This window comes from Echiichthys vipera (genome assembly GCF_963691815.1).
Source record: "Echiichthys vipera genome assembly, chromosome: 3".
Classification (NCBI taxonomy): domain Eukaryota; kingdom Metazoa; phylum Chordata; class Actinopteri; order Perciformes; family Trachinidae; genus Echiichthys; species Echiichthys vipera.
Window position 1 is genome coordinate 21,053,451 of NC_139828.1, and position 25,482 is coordinate 21,078,932.

At 38.6% G+C, this 25,482-nt stretch overlaps 1 protein-coding gene across 2 annotated transcripts; it reads right to left on the reverse strand.

Annotated features, from left to right (window-relative positions):
- Window positions 1-1,442: 1,442 nt before the first annotated feature.
- On the reverse strand, window positions 1,443-24,059 carry acsbg2 (acyl-CoA synthetase bubblegum family member 2). 2 transcript variants are annotated; one of them, XM_083911034.1, is made up of 15 exons: window positions 24,001-24,059; window positions 14,851-14,986; window positions 13,862-13,983; window positions 12,555-12,826; window positions 10,833-10,921; window positions 9,851-9,971; window positions 9,154-9,234; window positions 8,916-9,065; window positions 7,889-8,065; window positions 7,275-7,456; window positions 6,119-6,361; window positions 5,785-6,002; window positions 5,477-5,616; window positions 4,121-4,367; window positions 1,443-2,970 (listed from the first exon to the last, which is right to left on the reverse strand). In XM_083911034.1, exons 2-15 carry the CDS (start codon window positions 14,961-14,963, stop codon window positions 2,852-2,854), a joined length of 2,274 nt encoding a protein of 757 aa, XP_083767160.1. In that variant the 5' UTR covers window positions 14,964-14,986; window positions 24,001-24,059; the 3' UTR covers window positions 1,443-2,851. The 2 variants fall into 2 exon arrangements, with proteins under 2 accessions (XP_083767160.1, XP_083767159.1); XM_083911033.1 differs by lacking the exon at window positions 24,001-24,059 and adding an exon at window positions 19,224-19,358.
- Between the last annotated feature and the right edge of the window lie 1,423 nt (window positions 24,060-25,482).

Consider the following 25,482-nt stretch of genomic DNA (forward strand, 5'->3'; position numbering starts at 1 on the left):
AGACAAAATAATCATTTCCAGGACTTTACCTCGACCAAATTAGCATTTTTTAAACATTTTCTGATATTTTCTTAGCAAAATAATGGATTGATTGAGAAATTATTACTAGATAATGAAAAGTGTGCTGTAAAATTATATACACAGTAACAAAGGATCCATATTGACCACTCCCAGTTTCATGGCAGAATATCCCTACATTTCTAACACCCTTTATTTTTGCCATTTAAGTATAACATTTAGACCACGTGTAATTACCCTGAACATACACATAGATACAAAGAAAATGTTTCTGAATTTTCACTTAATTGCCTTGATGACCTAGAAGTCTGCTACTATAACTGGGCATCTGCAGCAGACGATGTCCTTCTTGTGCTACTTTATGCTGCTGACTGAACACACCTGCCTTTAATCAAGCTCTAATTAAGTTAGGATCTTTCACATCAGACATTTGGACTTGTAGTAGGAGAAGCACAGGTGTTACCAATAACATTAATGAGTCCTCTAGTCCGGGAAGATGAAAAGTCAAAATGTTGGCTGTGAAAAAAGATCTGTAGCTCTTTTCATACTTTAAAGACCCTCAGCAGCCACGATAAGAGGAGGTGAGTACACTTTATTTCCCTATTACCGGTGTTACTTATTAAACAAGTCTTGTTGAAATTATTACTCAAACTGTTTACGTGTTGACTAATTACTTTGGTGTGTTTTTTTAGGCTGTGGGTTTGTGGTTGTGATGTAATGCAGTAATAATAACCCCCTTTATTCATTTATTTCAGAGGCTAATATTGTACCTTTTACTCCACTTTATCTCTTTGAGAACTCTTGTTCTTTGTTGCTTTGCAGATTCAGATAATATAAAATATAATTAATAAATTAATGTTGTATTATCGATTAATATAAAACTTTATTGATCCCCAGGGAGAAAGTCACAAGTAATCCAATAGAATATAAATGTATTAAAATTTGCCCGATCTTTAACAGCTGCAACGTTAAAGCGATGTAATTATTAATGCACAGTTTTAGTTAAGTATATTTTGCCGCTAACATGTTTGTAATTTTACTACAGTCAAATTTTAAATGCATAATTGCATTTATTAGATTGGTGATTTGGTTAGACTTCTGATTTTTAAGGTTACGATTAAATTACATTTATTTATTTTTTTATTCGCAGACCTGCTTTTGACTCAGTTATTTAAAGCTCATTGTGATTTTTTTTTTTTTTATTTAAAATTGAAATTGTAACACCCCTACTTTTATGTTTATTTCTATGTTGTGGTTTTCATTCTTTTACTTTTAGTAAAAATAATGAAATAAAAACGTTAAATTATTATAAATAGGAAACTTCCATTCAAAAGAAAGACCAACAGAGTTCAGCTCAAATCAGCTTTTATTCCGTAACTGATTAAAAACACAAACATTCACGTCTGTAGACAGAAACTGGCCTGCTTCCTTTTTCTCCTGCAGCTTCATGCATATTTACATCATTCAACCCTGATATTTTGAACAACTCTTTCAGGTCAGGTAAATCCAGACATACTGAATCACCGTCATTTCCTTATTGAACTGTACATAAGCGTTTTGTTTACCCTGAACTTCAGTTACTTTTGAGTGAACCATAACCTCTAAACCCACCTTCACTTTGAACCATCAGAGTGCTACAAAAACATACAATATGCTTATTATATACAATTACTTCATATACAAGATCAGCTCTTTGGAGTGCAACAAGCTCATCCTTTTTCTCTTAAAACTTCTAAAGATGTGCCTGTGAATGTTCTCACATCATTCTGAAGATGTTTGAAAGTGTCTCCAAGGAGGCTATTCTCCGGATAAAACCTTGAGCCTTTGAACATTTATAAGTGTGATGCATAAGGGATGGCAACAGACCAGTTGATATATTTTCTAGAATGCTACATATGATATAATTTATGTACATTTCCCAGGTACAGGCTGTTGAATAAATGGCTGACAAATCAACGCCAAAGTAAAACGTGAACGCTGATGATGTAGGCAAAACATATTGACAATATTCCACAAAATTCACAGCAGTCTACACACAGAAGGACTGTTGTAAAACATTTCAACAGGACCAGGCAGGTGTGTGATGGTCTGCATCGAGTCAGCATACAGAACAACAAGAGTCCGACTTCACAGTTACAAAAGGAAATAGATATGGCTTCAATGACGTTTTTACAGCATGAAAAACAAAATTTGGATGCTTAGTTATGAGATAGATTTGTATCTACAATTACCTTTTTTGCATTTTTTAAAAACGTGTACAAACTAAATGCTTTTCCTTTAAACCCGGCCGACAAAGACAAGAAGGAAAGAACACCAAATAAATGTAAAAAAGGCCAGGAAACATTTGGATATGATTGCTGAATTACAAATGGAGTCTTTTCTAGGAATGTTTCTCCATTTTAAGCTCATTTGGCCCATGTAAACTTTGGCAAACCGGAAATAAATAAAAGAAAAACATGTTCAAAAACACAAATTACTTCTTTAAAAACATCCTAAAACACTTGGATTCTGTCTCTATCTTGAGTAATGCAGTGCAATTAACATTTCTTCTGTACAGCTGCTGCCTCTTCTCCTATCTGTTATTACAGTTCATCGTAGTAATCCAAATAAATAGTTGATTTCAGCTTATTGACTTCTTCAAACATCATAAAGCTTTTTCACAATGGCTTCTTATTTCTGCTTTCCTTTTTTTGCACAACACCCACAAATGTAAACCAAGATAGAACGACCAAAACTTAAGGCAATCAAAACATTTTCTTAACAAGAGAAAACTGGTAATGATAATGACGCGGGGTGAGTCTGCATATTAACTCAGACAGTTGGAGGAGCAGCTCTATTTGGGAGGCAGTGGGTTGTCAGGGGTCGTTGGAGTCGCCAGCTCCTTATAAAAGTTCTCAATCTGCTCCTTGTACATTTTCACCACCACCGGCCGCTTCAGCTTCATGGTCGGACCTGTGGAGGAAGCAAGGAATTCATGTTGTTAATATCATGTGGACTCTTAAACACCAGCACCTCCAGAAAATTAACTTGAGATTTCGTCTAAACCCAGTTATCTGAGGTTTAACTTAAACTCAAGTCTGCAGGGGATTCAAGGTCAGAGTTCAACATAAAGGCAGATTTCTACAAATAAATTACATCCATCTCTAAAAGTTAGTGTATTCCCCTTGATATAAAGTTGACACTTAAAAATGGCAAATTGATGTTTGTGTAATTAAATTTAAAGTCTCATTTTATCTTCAAAAAGTGAATAGATTTATTATTATTTTGCAAGTAGTGTGGGTCACAGAAGAAATAAAAAGAAAATCCCAGATGTGAGACCGGTTCCCACTGCAATTCTTATGTAAGCCAAAACATTACACAAAAATTTGACCCTTGATAATGTATTAAATTATATTGTCACAAGTAGACCACAGTTAAAGGATTCATTAGATCTTTGGTTTTCAACCTGAGGGGGGTCACAACATAAATATTTGAGTAGGAAAAAAATTAATCAAAGTTCAGCTTAACAATTTTTTTTATTTAGCTTTAATTAGCTGTATTTATTTATTTTTTTTTGCAGTTTTTCTAATGTTTTAGTTTTAAGACTGCAACTAAGTTCCAAAATGCCCATTATAACTAGGCGTCCCGAACCAAAGACATCCAGTTTACAATAACGTATGACAAAGAAAAGAAATGTCTCTTTAAACGGATGAAATTAGAAAGTTTTTGCTTGAAAAATGACAAAGAAATCGGCATGAAATTAATATTCATAGTCCGATTATTGACGATCGACTTATCGTTTCTAAGAGTTTTACCACTCTTGACCTCTATAAATTATTCAAAGGAAAAATTACTCTGATTTAGAATCATGCAAACATGTGACACTGTGTTTATCTAAAACAAAGGTTGGAACCACTGAGACGATATATAGATGATGCCCTTTCACCGCATAAGTGACTCAGGAAGGTTATTCCAAGCATTTAGACTTTACATTGTGAATTCCACACATTGCAGGCTTAAGATACTGAAACTATAGGGTCAACTGCACTCTTCTTCCTGCAAAATAAAGATCCCCAGAATAAAGATCCCTGATCAGCACACCCTGTGTTCCCGTTCTACTCACCCAGCTCTCCCCCTGTAACGGAGAAATCCCGATCCAGAATGATCCACTTCTGAATGCGCTGAGCGTTGGAGGCGGCCTTCTCGTTGACTCTGTTGATTCCCTCCTGAATGGCGGTGTGGATCGCCCGATCTCGGCCGCCTGTGATCTCAGAGACTTGTGTGGCGTTGCTGCCCAACTTTCTGCAGATCTCAACAGCTTCTGGTGTGAGCTCATCCTCTGGATCTGCTGACTCTGCGTTTACCTGGCACTGGATAGAGAAAAAAAACAACTTTTGAAAGGGTTTAATTTTATTGCCCGACATTTCCTTGTCTGTGCAGCAGTCCATTTCAAGACAATAATAATGTCTACATCTTGCAGTTTTCCTTTAAACCCACTAGATGGCAGCACCTGAAAGTGAATATCTAAGGAGCCAAATATTCTCCTGCTCCTTTTTCATCAGTTAAGACGAATATGATGACTGTTCCTAAGATAAGATAAAAGTTATAAAGATAGGATGTTTACACGGCTCAGATACAGTGTTAACATCTTCAGCCTCCATCTGATACCCGTCACTCTGTTCAACAGCCTGTCACATCCTGTGTTATCTACACGAGTACAGTTTCCCTGCTCATTACGGTGCCCTGCTGTCCTCTACTTCAACTGTGATGAAAGTGCACACAAACAACCATGCCTGCAGTAAAGTCTACACCACGGCCGGATGTGTGTGTGTGCGTGTGCGTGTGTGTGTGTGTCAGTCATACTCTACAGATGGTCGAGTGTCAAATAAGGTGCACATTAAATATCAGGTGAGACACGTATTATTATATATATATATATATATATATATATATAATAGTAAAACACTGTTTATAAACTTAATTTAAAATTATTTGAGTGATGAATTTGTTCCTTTATTTACATTTGAGCTGTCATTTCCCTGCTTAACTTTTTTTTCCCCCTCAATTGTGAAGCACTTGTAGAGTCTGATTCAATATGAACCGTATAAATTATTCATTGAGCATCCTGATGTGTAATACTGAGGATGCAGATATCACCATGATGGTTTACAGGTGCATGTCATCGATAGACAGCTGTTCTGATGCCGTTGGAGAACATCACTGATGCAGCTGTCTGTGAAATTGCAGCTCTTCTCATTGACCGGTCTCTCTTGGGGTGGGGCAGGCATATATCGATATGTAAACAAGTGACATCTACAGCCATTTATGGCAAACTGCTGGAGTGGAAATGAGGCTTGTGCATGTGCACCAAGCTCCACAACTGACTGAGAATTATAAAACAGAACCAGACGTACATGCAGCCTTATAAATCAATGCATATATATGTTTGGTGCCTACAAGCTCTGTTTCTAACACTCACCTTGATGGTGAGCAGCATAGAAAGAAACTTCCTCTTGTCTCCGATCAGCATGGCGTTACTAATCAGCCTCACAGCGTCCTTCACTGCATCCTCAATAGGAACAGGAGGAATGTTTTCTCCTCCTGCTGTGATGATCAGCTCTAAAAATGAAAAAGGGACAAACAGGTTGTAGTCACAGATAAAGAAAAATGTTCCTAAGGCTCACAGAGATTCAATCTCCTGTAACAGGACACTGAATCCATATTTTTAGGAGGCTATAAAAGGAGAATATACATCGCTCTTTCTCTGTCTAGATCCAGTACAATTACCTTTAATTCTTCCAGTGATGAAGAGGAATCCATGCTGGTCGTGTTTGCCCAGGTCACCAGACCGCAGCCAGCCCTCTGCATCCAGAGCCTCCTCCGTCTTTTCGGCCATGTTGAGGTAGCCCATAAAGACGTGACGGCCCCAGAAGCAGATCTCACCGTTTCCTTCCTCGTCTGGCTTCTGCAGTTTCGTCTTGCATCCCGGGAGCTCTTTACCGCAACTGCAGGACAAAACATTTTTATTATTCACTGCAAAGCATGTGTTTTGAGTTGGCTTTGATTTGTCAGTAATCCAGACATCCTGCGTCAAATCAAAATGAAGTAAACCAAAATGTACCTGGTGAGCTTGAAGGCACCAGGGGTGGAGATGGTGTGAGGTCCAGTGCTCTCACTCATGCCGTAGAGCTCATACAGAGGGATATCCAGGCTGAGAAAGAACTCCAGGGTGTCTTTGGTGATGGGAGCGGCGCCGGTGTAGCACTTGTTGCAGCGGTCCAGGCCCAGAGCTTTACGCACCTTTTTGAACACAATCTTTTTGGCTAATTGATAGCTGAGTGGTGTGCGGCCAGCTGCTCCTCCTCTGAGGAAAGACAAACAATATGTGGAAATGTCAACCAGTCTGTTCACACTGAAATATCTCAACTGATGACATAATTCTCATCAGCTTTACTCAGCTGATATACTTGCTTAGCCTCAACATGTTAGCATGGGGACATTAGCATTTCGTTCAAAGAACAGCCTCACGGAGCATAGCTGTGGACTTTAAGGCAAAAACATTCTCCATGGAAGTATGCAGATGCAAATGGAAATGCCTGGTCCATGCATGCACAAACAATGTGCGCTCTCCTTAGTGACAAACGACAGTCTTCAGTGGGTGATTTAGAGCTAATGAGTGTTGCTATGACCACAGTAGTTAACAAACATGTCACTGTGGAGGAAAGTGTACTGAAGAAAAATAGAAAACAGACGATGGGATATGTAGTAAATAAAGAGGTGACGAAGTGTCATAAATAGCCTGACGCAGACGTGCAGCTAGAGCTTTTGTCCAGCTGGTCAGCTGTGGTTATTTTGAGCGGAAGTGCACAAACAAACAGGAGTCAACTTCATGTTATTGCGGCCCTGGTGGCAGTGACTGCAGCTTGTGCAAGCATTGTGTTACGATTTTCAGGTGACGCTTTCGAGAACGTACCAACACCTTAAATCGATCTTGCCTAGCTCAAAGCTTCTGAGTTCACTTACATGCGTGGACCCTGTTTTTGCTATTGGTCTTGTTGTATAATGATTAACAGATTTGCATTAATCCATCATCAACATTATCTGTTGGATGCCTACATACCTACAATTCCTCTAATCACGGTGGTCTCATAAGAGGGAAGTGATAACATTTTAGAAACAACGTTCCGGTAACGAAACAGAACCAAAGCATGGAAACAGGAACAAGGAGTGATGTGAGCTTGTCTAAATACAGATAAAATTTCATAATGTGTACGCACTGGTTCATCTTTGTCAGATTAGTCTGTAGGCCGACATCTTTGGCCCAGGCAGCCAGTTTCCTGCGCACAGTCGAAGACTTGGCTCCGACAGACTTCATCTTCTCCTGCATCTTCTCCCAAACACGTGGGACGCCCATGAAGGCCGTGGGACGCACCTCCTTCAAGGTGTTTACCAGGGAGCCCTGATGACAAGAGTTTTAAACATAACTATCACATTACACTCACATGGAGAGGAAATGAGTCTAAATCATAGTCATATGTCCACCCTCAGGATGTGATAATTAATGTGCAGGGGTGGTGATGGGGGAATGAAAGCCCTAAGAAGTAAAGGCCACTGAAAGCATCAACTCAGCATGCCAGTTTATTTTGTTTTTTTAACACCAGATAAAATCTTGATTAGTGATGACCAGCTGTTCATGACAATCCACTGAAATGAAGGACCTATTTTGGTCTTTTTGCATTAATTAATCCTAATGTCAGTTGCTGATGATTTCAAATTGACAGTTTTTCCTTTATATGAAAATGTTTAATATTTGAATAGATGCAGTTTGTAATGGGCCATATATTTTGGGTCTTTGCATACCTTTCCCCACATGTAAACTGATGTGTCTCACCTTCAGTGCATCTGGCTGAGCGAAGAAGGTCGCCCCTCCCACCTTCATGGTGACCCAGATGTCGACCATCTGAGCAGCGATGTGGCTGAGCGGCAGGTAGCTGACCACAATCTCCTGAGCTCGAGTGGCGTCTGTCAGACTCACATGGTGGCTGGTGGAGAGCGCGGCCCATGTTATCTGAAGGGAAGGAGAGAGGAATACAGTTAATGAGGTATTTTGATTTTTTTTTTGTACAAGATACACAAAGGTGAATGTTTATGACCAGCGTTTATATCACCTATAAGTGAACTTTGATAAGAATAAAACAAGTGGATCAAACCCAGTTTTAATTGTTTGAGACAGCCAGGTGAGAAGTTAATGAGTCTATGGTTCAGCTATTCAATCAGATATACTTAAATAAAAGCAATACCACAGTTTACTTATGCTGAATTTACTGTTTCAGAATATATATTGTATCACTAAATTATGATTGGAGATACATTAATGTGTAAGTATCACTTGAGTATACTGCAGCTGTTAAAGGTGAAGCTAATTGTAATTACTTTATATACTGCTGCAATCAATAATACATCATTTATTTGATTTATATTTTAATAACATGAATCTGAAAAATATTTAAAGTTGTCAAATAAATGTAGTAGAGTAAAAAATGCAATATTCTTAAATGTAGTGGAGTGGAGGAAGCATTAAATGCAAATACTCAAGCACAATTTTGAGGCACTCGTACTTTACTTAGGTATGGTATTTGGGTCACATTCTACTACTGACGACAGCACATTGTCTGTCCATGTGGATTGTCTTGAACACAAAGTACTAGGAGGTATTTGGCAAATCCATACCTGAATAGAAACCTACCTAACAAGCAGTGCAAGTGCAGTACTTGTGTATATGAGCGTGTCTGTCAGCTGCATCTGCACCTTTCACCCTTAATAAAACAGGCATGTTTCTGCTGTCAATGTCAGGAGCCCGACATGTGACACTTCTCTATTCTCACGAGGTAAAAACACACTTGGCTCACGAAACTTACATTATCGTGGCTGAGCATGACTCCTTTGGGCTGGCCTGTGGTCCCTGAGGTATAGATAAGCGTGCAGCATTGGTTTGGCTTCTGGCTGGAGATGATCGCATCGAGCCGTTCCTCAGGCTCATCAAGTCCGAGCTCCATGAACTCTGCCCACTGCAGCACACAAACAAAATCACTTAATTATGCTTCCTTAAACTAAATAAATCTTTTCATGTTTGCCATGAACAGATTGTGTACTTACTGTGTACAGATTTGGTCTCTTTTCTTTAAGTGCATCTTTGTACTGGATAATGGCTTTCAAGTGTGGTAGTTGGTCTTCAATCTGTAAACACACAGAATACATTTAAATGCTTGCATAACTGCAGGCAATGGTCAACAAGAAGACACTACTACTGGCTATAAATATTTGTAATTATTGTATGACAGAACACAAGATGTACTGTGTTGAAGGCCTCACTACGCAGTCTAAAAAGTAAAACAAAGAATCTCTAGTTGTGTCCCAAGTCCATACTGTAGTGGTAATAATAATAATAATAGGTCTTCAGTATGTAGTGTCTTTGCACTTGGGAAAATTGTGTGCGCATTGTCACCATTTGCTCACAGCCGGAGAAAAAAAGCTCCAGGAGCACCCAAAAAAACCCCCCACACTTTATATATGGGAAAAACATTTAGCCATCTCTTAATGTCACAGATTTCCTACATAACATGGTATGTTAAGTCATGTTTCTTTTTGTCACTCAATCTCTATTCATTTCCAAAATATATTGCAACGTTGTTTTTTTTTACATCTCTTAATTGTTGTTGACACCAACAACAAAATAGAGCAAAATACAAATTAGCTCGCTTAGAACATCAAAGCAAAAAAACCAAACCCTTCTATTTATATCTTCAATTCAAAGTTATCTACAGTGTGTATTTGCAACTCATTGTGGTCTCACCTGAAGGATCTTCTGCAGCTGTTTGTGGTTCTCCACCACAATGATGTTGGCCTTACAGTTCTCTGCTACATACTGGCATGCCTCAGGAGAGTTGGTGGTGTAGATGCCAACAGCAAACCCACTGCAGCAGACAAAAGGAATGTTTCACCTTAACATTTCACACAGATCCAGATTAAACTATTGCCCTTGTGGAAAATCTTGTCCCCAAATCGTCTCCACTGAACATGCTCTCAACTTGATCCGACCAACATTCATCTGTGCTTTTTATTTTTTTTAACAGATCTCTAGTGGAGTAATCTATGCTGTTTGCATTAACAGTGATCAGCAGGAAACAGTAGATGAAAAAACTTATTTTTTTCTTAATGGTCCCATTCCTAGTGAAGATAGAAGCGATAGAAACTCCATGACCTAGCAGCATTATTATTGTTTTTCCAGTTACGTGACCTGCAGAATACCTGAGTTTACTACAGTTTCTAAAACTAAACCTGTTCTTTTGCTCTTTAGGACTGGCTTGACAGGTTAACCGTATTCAATACATTCTTGTTGTCATGGAACACTGAGCACTGAGGCGACAGTAGGTGTGGGAATCTGTGAAAACAGTATCAACAGTACACAATATGTGTATTGGAGTTTTATGTCTTAGGAAACAAAAGAAGCAGCATGTGCTGTATAACCAAACTCATTTCCCTCCATGCACTCTTGTTATCAGCCTTTCAGGAATTACAGTAAATAGAAATTGTCACCATAAATACGGCTCAAATTTCGGCAAACAGATGTTTTGTGATACAAGCAGCTCAGTTGACAATCAAAAAAGTTTTTGGTTTCTCAGATGGAGTCAGTTGCTAGCTGAATGAAGGTTCGATCTGTTTGGGTCATCCACCCAGGTACGACAGACACGCACACATAAACACAGATTTGACAATGAACCTGTGAGTGCGCAACAGTGAGCTCGTCGCTGACAGATTCAGAGGATGAAACTCACCCGGCCAAAATAGCTGCAATGTCAGCGATGAACCACTCAGACGAGTTGAAGCCCAGGATGCCGACGCCATGGTAACGCTGCAATCCCAGCTGCAGAAAAACAAAACATACTTTTTAAGTATAAATAAACCCTTTGTTAAATAATCCTAGAAATAATACTGAAATATCCTGAACGTCCATTTCCATTTCTAATTCAGCTGGGACATTACAGTGTAATCTCTCTTTCCTTTAAGCTGTTAGTTTTCTTTCATGTTTAAGTATTGTGGGAGGCCTTTATTGCCTTTTGAAAGGATTGAGAGTCAGACAGGAAATGAGGGGACAAAGAAAAAAGGGTGACATGCAAAAGAAAGGTCCCCCGGCCGGATTCAAACTGTGGGACGTGGTGTTTTGAGTCTCATTCCCTAAACCACTGTGATGCCCCCTCTTTATTTTACATTTAAAACATAGTTTAGAGAAATAAACAAGGTTAATATGGCTGTTGTCAGGTTAAGACTCAATCTGCTTATATTCTTGTTTTAACATGAAACTTTACACTGTCCTAAGTTTAGAAAAAAAAGTTATTCTTTCCTCAAGAAACTGGAATCATACATGCACTAAAACAAAGTTTGTCTTTATTCCTGACACATTTAGAGACAGAGTTGAACCGCCAGCCGCAGATCTGCTGATCTACAGGGTTGCTGGAGGCCCATTTCCACGGCAGCTGTTACTATGGAAATGCATAGACAGCTAAAGGTACTACTGATACCTAACATAAGTTCAACAGTGCACTTAGCCTTTTCAAATATCTTTAAGTCTTTCACAACAGTAGATGCAAGAAGAGGCTTGGCATCTGAAGCTCGTGCAGATGGAAAAACACAATGCTTGTTGAAGAGTCGGCATGTCTGGACAATCAGGTTAGTTTTTATGTTTAAGTAGAGAGAGACGCGCGTAAGTATGTCTTAGTGTGACTCCCTGCTGAGTATCTATGCTGACTAACTGTGTTGAGTTACACAATAAACAATAACATGCTTTATCCTGCACAAACAGCTGAGGCCTGTCCGGAGCTGCCTCGCTCACATTTCACCCCGACACCTTTGTGATGAGTCGTGCGTTTGTCTAGACTGGTTTAAGAACAAGTTGATTGTTTAAAACAAAACAGAAATCTTAAAACATTTGATGCTAAAGAAGAATTGTTGCTCAGGGCGAATAGAAACGTAAGGCAGTGTACAGATATTTTTCTCCTCACTTAAAAAGGTAGGCATAATGTTGTGTTAGAGCTTGTATATATATATATACTGTATATCTTGAAATGAGACGACGATTTATCTAATTGAGCAACACCAATTTTTCCAGAATTGCACCTGAATAAACTGTTCTAGATTTGGTTCAAGCAACACCTGACAATTTGAGCAACAAATGATAAACATGAAATGAATGATTAGTCATTTTGTCAATAAAAAAATGTGAGTCAATGATTTCCTAGAGCCGAAGGTTACACTTTCCAATGTCTCAGTTTGTCCATCCAATCGTCCAAACCCAAAGATATTCAATAAACTAATAACGTTTGGCATTTTGTCTTAAAAATTGAGGTAACTTATCAATGAATGACTAATTGTTTGTTTTCTTTATTATTGAGAAAGCTGAAAATAAACTTGAAAGCAGGTTTTTGTGGTTTGTGCTACTAAAGTTGTCCCAAAGATGATTAATAAATAATATAATCAAAAAGAATTAGATAAGAAATTACCTTAAGGAAGCTCTTGGCAGCGGTGCGGCAGGTCTGGTAGTATTCTCTGTAGTTCAGGCTCTTCTGCTGCTCGCCCTCCTTCCAGCTCAGAGCTGTGTAGTCCCCAAAGCGCTCCACAGCTGAGGTGAACATCTGGTCGATGGTCAGAGGGGTCTCAGCAGCCAAGCCAGAGTCCCCGATCCTCAGTTTCACCTCTGCGTTACCCTGAGACGTCCACAGGCCGGGCTCTCCTGCTGCAGGCACCGCCAGGGAGTTTGGGCGCTGGGCGTTCACTGGCAGAAAAACACATTCAGAAAATAAGCATACAATTAGTCGACTAAAAGGGGCCAGCCCTAATTATTTGCAGCATTTTTAGTGCTCTAACATTTGGTTCAGTCTTTAAATAAAGTGGTTTAGATAATCTGACTTGTTTACAATATGTCTGACCAACTTACCACGTTTCTCCCCGTTGGACCTATTTGAAGCGTTCAGAGACCTCAGCAATTACTTTAGTGAGTACAAGATTATCATTAGCGATAGAAGGCATGGCCTGAGCTACAAAGATAAAACCAAAGTTGTGACAGTAGATTTTCTTTGAAGTGTTAATTAGAAAAGCATCTTGTGTTTTGTACACTCAGAAAGTAAAGTGTCTCATTGACCCAACAGTCAGCAGGATGTTTTCAGTATATAATGGTGTCATATTGCACAAAGAAAATCTAAATGATGATGGATTTATGACCAAACACAAACAGCTGGTTATCAGTGCACTGAGGAGGTGAGAGGGGAGGACGGTGAATCTTCCCTGATGGACTCAGCCAGCAGTAGACACGTACATGTGATAGTTCAAGTCAAGGATACTTAATTTAGTATGAAATCTCTGAGAAACTGTAAAGATGATTTTAGTGTATAATCCCATGAAACCAAACCAATATAATAATGTATTTAACAGATTAACTACTCAACTGACCGGATTTTTGTTTTTGGTAATTATGAAGCTTCCCGTAAGTACACATCATAGTAAAAGACAAACATGACAAGATAAGAAGTACACATGGCAGGATTTTCCCTTCAGTTAACGAGACAGGAAGGAATGACCGAGAAAGGAAAGTATGGACTGGAAAAAGCCGGCAGGATAAGGGAAGTCAATTTGTTCTGCCAAAGAATGTGGAGGTCGCTCACTTCCGTTTGACCCACTTCCTCAGGAGAAAAAAGGTCAGAGACAAAACATGTTCACTAATGCTGACTTCAGCAACTAGATCCAACTTTAGACTTTTAGGAAGAGTAAACACAGTCAAGTCACACTCTGGTGGCTTTTCTTCAGCGCTCACCTGTTTGTGTGTTTGAGGTCTGTTCAGCAGGGACCTCTGTAGTCTTGGTGCTGCTGGCCACTTCATTGTGTGCGCCAATCTCCTCGTCCCTTTCCCCTGCGGACTCTTCCTCTGAAGACTCACTGCAGAGAGGGAAAGGATAATACATGGTACTTAACACAGGAGAGTAGACTGTCGCATCTGAGGGAAAAAACAGATGCAGAAACCAAAAGGGGAAAATACATCATCATCATCATCCTGAAAGTATATATTATACCTTCATGTCAACTGTAGATCTTTAAAACAATAATAATTTCAAAAGTAAAGTTTGTTATTATTGCATTAAATTAGATCTTCAAAAGTGATAGATCCACTGTGATTACACTGACAGGAATGTAATCCTACACACAATGAGACTGCATAATTACTAACATTATGTAAATAACCAACTGCTAGAGCTCTAACCTGGGTGGTATGTTTGCCATCATCTCAAATCTTAGTGAAAGACAATGATGCTACCCTTATGCAAAACGCACTACCCATTAGCTATCAAGCTAGTAGTTTTACCATCCCTGATGACACCTGACTCCAGATCAGTGGCTCCCGACATTTTAGGCTCATGATCCTTTACAACAATGCAAAAACTACTTATGAGGCAACAAAGGTCACAAAGTTCTTAGTCTGCGTTGCCAGACCTAGCTACAGGTCTGGCTACACTGGTTTGTCATTCTGCTATAGAGGAGAAAACGCTCTGACTTCTTTCTTTAAACCAATCACAAACATCTTGGGTTGAGTTAAGCAGATGGTGCCCTTGCAAAATGGATAGCTGAGGGCAAGACCTCCAGCCACACACCGGATGTAACGCTTTATCCCAGCACTGTACATCCAGTGCACCAAACTATATATTTCTGTTGGCAGCAAAAAAATTTGCTGTCTCTTAACACCCAAATTGGGGAGCCAAAGCTCTACAGTGGTGTCAAGGTGTCCTGGATGCGTTTGTGTGGACCTACTTTGCTGTATCCACAATGGCGTCATCGAGGGAGGCTGCGCTGTGTCCTACACCGCAGGATGACTCCAGGAAGCCGCCTGCTCTGGGAGGCTCCATCACCACGGCTTCAGACATGGCGGTGGGCTCACACTCGGTCACTGAGAAGATAGAGGAGAGATGTTTACGTTGTTAGAGATGATGAATAATAAGACAAGTCACATTTGCATTGGTTAGGCAATGTAACAGGATCACAAAGACCTCCTCAGGGACTGAATGATGAGTTCTACGTTAGACCGTTTTAATAATGTCAGAATTTAGGACTTTTTACACTGAGCCCTTTCATTGTAGACTTCACTTAGTATAGGGCTTCAACTCAGAATTTCTTTCACTATCGATTAATCCACTGATTGTTTCCTCAATGTCAGAAAATTGTAAAAGATGCCTGTTAAATTTAAAACCCAAGGTAACATCAAGAGATGCCTAAAACCCAAACATATGCAGTTTGCATTGATATAAAACAGTGAAAGGAAGCAAACCCCCACTTTTTTTTGCAGTTTAATTTATTTGTTTAATTCATGTATCCAAGTCATCTGAGCAAAACAGATTTATTATATTTATCATGTTATATTCAGAGGATCATAAGTCTAGGAATTAAAATATTAGTTTGGATGCTGTTGACTAATATGTAACTGAAACATGGGTAAATAACAGGCTAAATAAGTTCATGTCTATTTACGTAACTGGGGCTTGAACAAAGATTTACACCATTATTTCAGGGTACGGATGGCTTTTTTCCCGTAACAAAACAACACACGAAGATGCCATAGTCATATGCCATGCCATAGACTTTAAAAAGGGAAAAAAGAAATTTGGTGTAATATTGAGACTGTAACGCCAAAGTGTGACAGCCGGCTTCTAGTACTCACAAGACTCACACCTGAGTGTTGTTGGTACCAGGTCACAGGACTTTTTCTAGCCGTTGTAATCACGGTCATATTTACACACCCATTCTTGTTATCAACGCTGATGCTGACGCTTTAGCAACCTTTATAGCGGACTGTAGGAGCTGCTAAACAAACACTGTCTCCATCTAAACAATGAATGCTCTGTTGACAAAATTTGGTTATATGGCAACAGTATGGGGAACATATGGTGTCGAGCTGGCAAACTGGAAAGTTTTGCTACAGATAACATTGCCTTGATGCAAATAATGGATGGCCTTTCATAGTGGTTTTTAGTCACCAAAACAATTTTTCCATTGCTCCATTCTCTCAAAATCTAGTCACGGTCATGAAGATAAAACTAAACCAGAGTATGAAACCAAATTTTGAGATACGAGGGCCAATAGTTTTCTCATCTATCAATGATGCTGCATCATTTACACACTGTTACAGGGCCTAAAAGGGGATCTCTTCCATTTTAAAATAGTCGGAGGGAGAATGCTTTTATGCTTCTGCCATTACCTCATAACAGGCAGCACGTCAAAGCCTCCTGCACAATGAACCATCACCATTTGGCCACAGTCATTCAAGCCCCTCGGTTTGGTAAATCACAAGTCCGAGCTGCTGCTGCTGCTCTGTTTATTTAAGGGGGCTGAAAACACATACTGGCAGCTTCGTCTGCCTATTGTGGCAGCAGCATATCATGGCTCGCTTGTCAGGGACAGTCGGGCGCCAGAGAGGTCGGAGAGCAGGAACAAAAATATTTGCCATCATGCAACCACACCTTTAACTATATAACTAAAAAAAAGTGGTAAATGGCATCTTGCGTGTGTGAATTGTGTATAAAATGGCAGGAATAAAATTGCCAGCATTCCTGAAATTCTGGACATTGAGGTATCAGCAGCTGTCACCTCACTATTGCAAAAGAAAATCAATCCTGCTGAAGTCATGTGGCGAGCAGCCAGCTGACCCAGAGGACAATTTGGTAATGAGTCTTCGGAGGCCTAAAGGTCTCAGCTGAGGGAGACAGATGTCCCAGGGTGCTCTCACCACTGCCTTTTTATTTCACTTCTTCCTTCCAACACAGATGCAGATTCCTCAAGGACAGCTGTTAGTGGGTGATATACATGTTCAAAACAATATAAAAATGGCTATTGTATTTATTCTTCCAAATCCGGTTATGTCATCATCAACTGTCCAACAGTGGTTTACGTTCTAATCCTTAAACGTTATATCTATTTTGCACTAAAGTTCTTAATACAATAAGAAAATACTCAGTATTTTTCATTTGTCAAGTATTAGGTATAATTTTGAAGTAGAATTCAAAAGGCGTATGCAAAAATGGGCTTCATCATGTGGTTATTTCACATATACTTATTGAACTAACATGCTATATCGTCATATCGTTATCGAGATATGAAGTGACCTATATCGGGTTAGATGTTGGCCAAATTGCCCATCCCTACATTCCAGCAGTATTAAAAGGAATTTAAGTCGAGAGTGGAGGCAGGCAGATATGGAGTGAACTGGGGTGTGGTTTGGGCAGACATCTTACAAATCCCTCCCTCTCTCCTCCTGTGTCTTTAGGTTTTGTTTTGGTCTTCAAATCCAGGGTGAAAGTAATGGGATGTGTGAGCGTGATCTTGAGAAAAGTAGGCCTACCCTTCAAGTCTGGATGAATACAGACAGAATATATCAGACAGGAAAAGGCTCTGAGGCTATCTAGTTATTGCCTCCACCTCTCTTTTGGTCTTGAGGTTTCATCACATGAGCTCTTCACATTTAGGTCACAAATAAAAGCTAGAGATGAATGACTCTTATTTAGCCCAGACTGCTTGTCAGGCAATGACAAATTATTTTCAACATCAGTCATTTTTCCTCAAGGGTTACTCAGATATGCATCCCAAAAGTAAAACCCCTGCCTGTTGTGGTGAACTATCACTTTCAAATTTGTCATAGTCCATTTATGCAATGCTGTGGTTTACTATCACCCATGGGATAAGATTGTGGACTTCTCCTTCACTTGAAGCAAAACCCAGGTTTGAGAAGAAGAGCTGCAACTAATGATTATTTTCAGTATCGATGAACCTGCCAATCAATCGTTTTGTCTGTCAGGACATTTAAAATGGTTCAACCAGTCTGAAACCAAAAGATATTTAATTCATAATTAGATAAAAACAGAGAAAAGCTGCTAAATTCCACATTAAAACACTGGCCTTAGATGAAGTCATTATCCAAACAGTTGCTGATTAACAAATCTGATTGTTGTTTCAAATCTTTGATATTCCTAAAGTTTCCTTGTCGTGGCAGCACAGTTGATGCCCAGGATAAATTATCTGATGGATTTAGCACTGCGCAAACTGACATCATTATTGCGACTGCATTATTGCACTCGGGAGAGGATTATGAATGTAGAGCAGAGTCGTGTAACAGCTGTTCGATTCAGAAAGGGCAAATGCAACAGTTGAAAAGATAACACTTAAACCTTTTTTTAGTTTACATCATTGATTAATGTAACAGAAGTGTTTTCTTAATAAAGAACGCAAACAACATTTGCAACCCCCATCCTTAGCTAAAAACATGAACCATCAAGGGGGCTCTCCCCAACACAATACCACCACCATGCCTGCAAACTTCAGTTAGGTTAATCCTCTGTCAAACAGACAAAACCCCACCCCTCCCTTCTATTTTGTCTCGCTTTTCTCATGTATTGTCTCCCGCTGTCCAAGACAACAGCCATCTCCACTTTACTGGATGAACGAGAGCGAGATGAACTGGCTTTCTATCTATCTATCTATCTATCTATCCATCCATCTATCTATCTATCTATCTATCTATCCTCTGAAAGATGTGCATCCTCAGCCAGCTGCTGCCTCTGAACAGTCCCCAGCAGAGCAGTTTATGACTGGACGTAATTATCAGCATCCTGACACACAGGTACCACGTCAACTTAACATTTTTGATCCAGTTTCAAACCTTTCTACGCTAATACAGACATATTTTTTTTAAAGGGAAAAGGCTTTAAATATATCCCTTTAATATTAAATTCACAGAGATCTGCAGTTTGGGTTACACCCTTTTTTAAGAGGAGCAGATGTCCACATGTTGTAGGCTACCACACATTCCCTCTATTGAAATTTACAGAACAAACGTAAATTATTAGCATATGACATCTGTACTCATATCAGGCTAAAATGAGCTCTTTATTTAAAATTTAAGAGGGAATGGTTAAGCCAAATAATAATAATAAAGGGAATCATATATATGGCATAAAACCAGGATGGAGCTGATCTTAATTCATATAACATAGAATCAAACAGTACATGAGCTGTTTTCTCAGGAATCGATCCAACCGGTTCCTTACCACACCTGATCTGAGTGGAAGCAGGAGCTCAAGATAAAATGGGTACATCTATGCTACGTTAAAAATATACATATAAATTGAGCTACTCACATTGCATTGCAGCTGGTGCTATTTATTTTCCAGGTTTGTATTTCAGGTCTTATCTGGTCCACTTTTCCTTTTGCCCCCTTTCTGTAAATGCTGTTTGCCGCTAAACACTTGTACACAAATAAGCCAACAGCTCAGTGTTTCTACAACTTAAACAGCATATCATTCATTTTCAAACACCAGCCGGCTACGTTGGTCCCACCCCCTAAAAACCCCACCCAGACAAGGGCAGCCAGCTTCCTCCAGACACACTCCCCCTTCCCCCGTCATCCAAAACCAACCATGATTGGTTCAAACTGCTCACACCACAAGATCCATTTTCCATATAAGGCCACGCAAGCCAAATGAATAAGGTGGGGGAAGTGGCTCTGAGGACACACACATATCCTTGACAGATGATGCTGTGAAACTCTACCACCATCCCCCCCTGCACACACTTGCAGCTATGCTGGGTTACTATCGGACAGACTGCATGCAGAGGTTTCTGAGGCCAGATTATAAGTGCAGCTGTGTCGGTTTGACTTCATGACTTTCCACTGACTGAAATCACTCTTGTGCACAATGCAAAGACTCCCACACCTTGTGACCTACATTCATAAACATATTACATGTTTATCATCCTTGTTTTTTCTCATCTTACTTCCTTTTAAGCCATTATAGGCTAGCCCCTTTAAGTGTAAATAATGACTACTCTCATTTTCAATTCATCTGCAGGTTATTTTCTAGACTGATCATTTTGTCTATAATAAATATACAGCAGACAAGGAGCAAATCCTCATATTGGAGAAGCTGGAAAAAGCAAATATTTGGCTTTTTTTTCTCGACTTGACATGACATGATATGACATGACATCCACAGGCCTTGAAAAAGGGTTAATCAATTATCAAAATAGCTGCAGAATAATTTACTAATTGTTTAAGATCTCCAACTCACTTAAAACCTTCAAAGTAGCATAGTACATTTTACTTAAGTACTGTACTACAATAAACAAGCTGATATACTTGAAATACTCAACTATTTCCATTTTACACCACTTTATTCTTTCACGCTAATTCAAATACTTTTTACTCTACTAGAATTATTTCACAGAAACTCGTTGAATATGATGCACTGTTACAGCAACTATTTGGCAAATCCAAAATCAATTCTCAAGCAAAACACATCAAACAGTTTTTCAAAATGTGATGATTTTCTGCTTTTCTTTGTCTTAAATCACACTAAACTCAATAACCTGAAGGGTTGGCTTAAATTAAATAGTTAAATGAGCTCAACCAGCATTTACTGTATGCATGAGCGATACACAGGGGCCATTTTACTGTACTTTTGATATTTTACGTATATATTTTTGCTAATAATACTTACCTACTTTAAATTGCAATAGTAACACATTTTCAATGCAGTAGATTTTGCAGTGCATTAATGTTACTTTTAAAGGATGTAAATACTTGCTGCAAAACAGTATCTCACAATGCATGCTAAAGCTTTGAATCAGAATATAAGTCTTGATTGGGCTACTGCCTCACAGAAGTATTACATATACCTGAACAACCAAGAAGCTTCTGCTGATCGACTGAACTTCTCAACACTGTGACAACATTACTCAAAACATTCTTTGCAAACCTAGTTTTAGCCCTTTGGTTGAAAATCAAAGCCGTCTGTTCAATTACTCAACTTGCCAATCCTGTATTTCTAGTTCTTTTGAGCCATTACCTTATTTGCATGGTGCTTGAACAAAGACAGCAGCTCTAGAGAAGATTTAACTGCAGGAAGAGGAACAAAGCCTAAAAACTTCCCATATAAAAAACGTTTGCTATGGGCAAACACTTTACTTCTGTAAAATATGTAAATAAAGGAGTGACACTGTACAACAAAACAGGTCATGAACCCTCGTAAATGTGCCTGCCTCTGGTTAGGAAGTGTGGGTGGACTCCCAGCTCTGATGACATTTTATTTTTACACTTTAAAATCTGTGGGCTAATTCCAAATTACAGTAACGTGCCGTAGATACACAGAATACTTCCTTAAATCAAATGCTGAAATAACACTAGAGGGTAAAAAAACACCAATCTTACCAGTGGATGAGAGTGAAAATAATTTCTCCTGAATTCACAGCACAGATAAATATGTTATGTAGAGGAGTACTCTCTACATATGTACTCAAACGGATTAATACATGATGTATATAAAAAAATTTTTTTAACTGATCCTCCAAAGATGAAAGCTTACTGCATTTAACCCAAAAAGAAAACCTATGCAATTGTAAGTTCCCTTTGTATTCTTCTCTTATTGCCTATTTTACAAACTATTTTTTATTGCCCATCTTATATAAAAAAAATCTAATTTAAATATTATAATATCTCTTTAAACATTTTCTGTGTTGGTAGCATGGAGGAGATTACAACTGCATTTCATTATGCAATCCTGTATTGTATAATAACGATAAAAGCTGAACCTGGGAAAAAAAAACAGAAAAATGTGGCTTACTTTTTTTAAGATCAGTCTGAAAATATCTCACGTGTGTAGGTGCTCACATCACCTCTATATAGAAAGATCAGTCTCAGCCAATTGCCATGAGAGATGAAAAAAGCAGATCCACCACACCACAGAGTCACATGACATGACATCCACAGGCCGGCTGATCTGGTGTACTCATGCGCAATCGCTGAAATGCTGCAGGATGCGTTTTGTGCTGATGCACCCTGCACTGAGGTTATTGTCGGTCAGTGACATCCTCTTTCTCATCCCACGCTCTGCTGAGGCAGTGCTGTGAATTATTTCTAAATGATCAAATATCAAGGTTCAGTGACAGAACATTTACTGTATCTCTCATCAGACATTACATTTAGAGATTAACGAAGATTTTTGAGCTAATGGAGGGATTTCTCATCAGTCTATTCAAATATATCTGTCTTGATGTTATGTGTTCATGAGAACGTATACAAAAAAAATTATGTTGCTGATTTAACTAGAGAAATACAACAGTAAATTGACAGGGAGAATACATGAGTGATGAGCAGTGGTGGAAGAAGTACATACATAATTATGTACTTATGTACTTAAAGCATGGGAAAAGCTAAAAAAGAAAAAGAAAAACATGTTCTCTTGAGCTGGAAATCCACTCCAGACTTAAAGAGATTATGTTATACAGATGGAACGACTGTGTTAGCATAAACCCAATATGAAATACAGATTTGGGAGAATTTGGGGACTTTCCTGGCACAGTGTCATATAATTCCACACCCCTAAGGACCCGGGCCTTTGAGGGACTATGATGCCACCTACTCAAGTTACTTTGGTTACTCAGAGTACCTGTACTTATTTTGGTTGTTCTATGTAAACTGAAAACTCAATATGTCCTTAAAAAGTTTAAAGTGAAAGAACTTGTTATGCACAATGGCTTCTTTTTTAAGTGATTTATTATTAGTAACTTATATTATTTGATAGTTCATTAATGCCTGAGCATGTCGCTGTTGTAATTGGTTGGAGCTAACTTTGGTAGTTTAATCCATAACAATGCATCATATTATGTAACGTAGGAGTGGAATCAGAAAGGTTTTCTCTCCACCACTGGCGATTATTGTTATATGTATATACATATAACAATGGCAAGATAACAATATCAAGACTGCATTCTTTCAATTCTGTGAAGCTATTTCTGACTTATTCTATTTAACATGTTAAGTAGACATATTTCACAATAATTTCTCATGCAGGCCTACACTGGGACCTTTGTAACATTAGTAGTATGTATCCAGATGTTACATAAACATTGAACTGCCACCAACGTCTGTTCTGACCAATAAAGCGACAGTTTTTTGACTGAAAAAAACAAAACTTCATAGAACCGGAAAGCACACAGTTGGACTATTATTATTATTATTATAGATACTACGACAATCATAAATAAGTCATAGAGTGTGGTCTAGTGCTTCTCTGTGTGTATATATGTTTTGAGATAACTTTTATTATGATTTGGCACTATAAATACAATTGAACTATGAACTAACTGTAATAAACTGTCAAAAGTAAACTGATGGAAATACAACATTAAAATTGGGGAATCTGCTAGGAAAGACATCCTGGAAAGTACACAATCTCCTAAATAACTACTTAAAAGTCACAGGGTTAAAAGTAACAGAAATGTACCTAATAGAGATTATCTAGTTTTTATTCCTTTTTGCCCTTTCTTGTTTTGTTTTCCTGCCAATCTACTGCTCCACCCGTCAGTCCAGTAGGTTGTGGTAATGCATAATATAAACTGGTTTGCAAACCTCCATTATCATCCGAGAGGAAGAGTTATAGCTGGTTAGCACCATAGACTGTCTATGGTTAGCATGGTTAGCACGTAATGCTACATCCGTGGGCGGGACGCTAACTGTAGACAGCCGTTGGCGCGTTGTTGTCACTGCTATGCGGCTGAATCCGCTTCTCGGTTTTATGGTAAAAATACCAACATTTCAAGTAAAGAGCCAGGATAAAATGGTAGCATACCCTCGTTGGTATGCTTTCCTTTATAACGGCAGTGTGATGATTTGACGAGTCACCTTTCAATCAAGTGAAACGGCTGGACAACTTTAATTTAGCTTCTTTTTAAATCTTCAATTAAAACACCACAGGTAGTTAGTAATCGAGAACGACGATTTGCTTTACATTAATCGCCAAATGCAAATAAAACTTTAGTAGATAAGATCAATAGCTTGTGTGGCTTGATGCTGATGTTAAAATAAGAGTGATAACAGATAATATCAGCCGGTAACCGACCAAATATGGCAGGACTTACCGGGAGGTAAGAGGCTCTTAGTGGGGTCCTGTGCCTGGATGAGTGTTTCCTCTTCACTGACCGAGACTCAAAGGAGCAGCTGCTGTGACACCTGTTTGAGACAACTGTCAGTGTTATCACTTCAGACGGCACTCACCTAGCCTTCACCATGCATCACATGGGGGGTTGTAATGTAACCTGCCGTATTGTTGTAAAAAAACAAAACAAAAGTAAGCTCATGGAATTGACAATGAGAAGAAAACCTGCGAAAGGAAATTTAATAAGATAAGATATTCCTTTATTAGTCCCGAGAAGGGGAAATGTCCTTATTTCAGCAGCCAAGTGGATAGCAAGCATAGAAGAAGCATCAATAAGAAACAATACATTCTAGATAAATATAAGCACATAAATGTAAAATATAAGAATAACAATATTTTAAAATGTTTTAAATTTACATTAAAGCACAGAGAAAAAATATTACTATGGCACATTTCTTCCAGGGTAAATCCTAGTGTGTGTATGTGTGCGTGTTCATGATTGTGTTCAAATGTGTGTATTTCTATTCTTATTTTATGATTTTGTATTATTGTATACATATCCTGTACTCATGTTTATTTGTGAATCCTGTTGTTTCTTGTGCCAGCATGTTGACAAGTGAATGTACATTTGAAAAAACATTAATAGAAAAAAGTACCCTAGACCTATGTCATTAACAAGGGAATAATATACAATTTGATTATGGGTTAGGGTTGTGGAAATGGAAGGAGACGACAGCAACATATCCTTGGATCCCAGTAACACGTTGATGAAGATTGTCCAGTTACAAGTGACAATGCAATCAGCAAATGTTTTGGGAAAAAACAATCTTCTGAAACTCAGTTTATAGACTTTCTCTTTCTGCTTTCTTTCAGGACAACTGCTAGGCTATAAAAACATTAGTGGTCTTGGTTGTTAACAAGAAAATATGAATTCACAAACAGAGTTTTTTTATTATCTTGGCTAAATATAAACCGGACTTGGGTACATTGTGTGCTTTTTTTTTTAAAGATGTGATAAGAGACGGAATAATTTGAACTGACATAAACCATAAGAACACGACAGGACGTTAACGGTGAAACATCTGTACTGTTTGGAGTGAGAAATGACAACTCTGATGTCTGATATTTATTGTACACCTGCTTTTGATTATTGGCAAATTTGACATCCTCACCAGCAAACCTTTAAACCAAAAACTAAGCGTCAGTGTATTAATTATCACTTGTAGTATAAATCTGGAATAACCGGCACCTAATGGTAAGGTCTTAAAAATATATAGGCTGGCCTCATGTGTGTGAAAACTCTTTCATATAAGATAAACCCTTAAACACCATTGATAAATGTGTTTCCCTCTCTGTTCAATTTCCTATTGTATGTTTATTTTCCTGTAAATTCAGAGGGGTCAGTCTGGTGATTTTTGTGTTGCACAAGGATGGGATGCAAGACACTGATTAAAACAAACAGGTG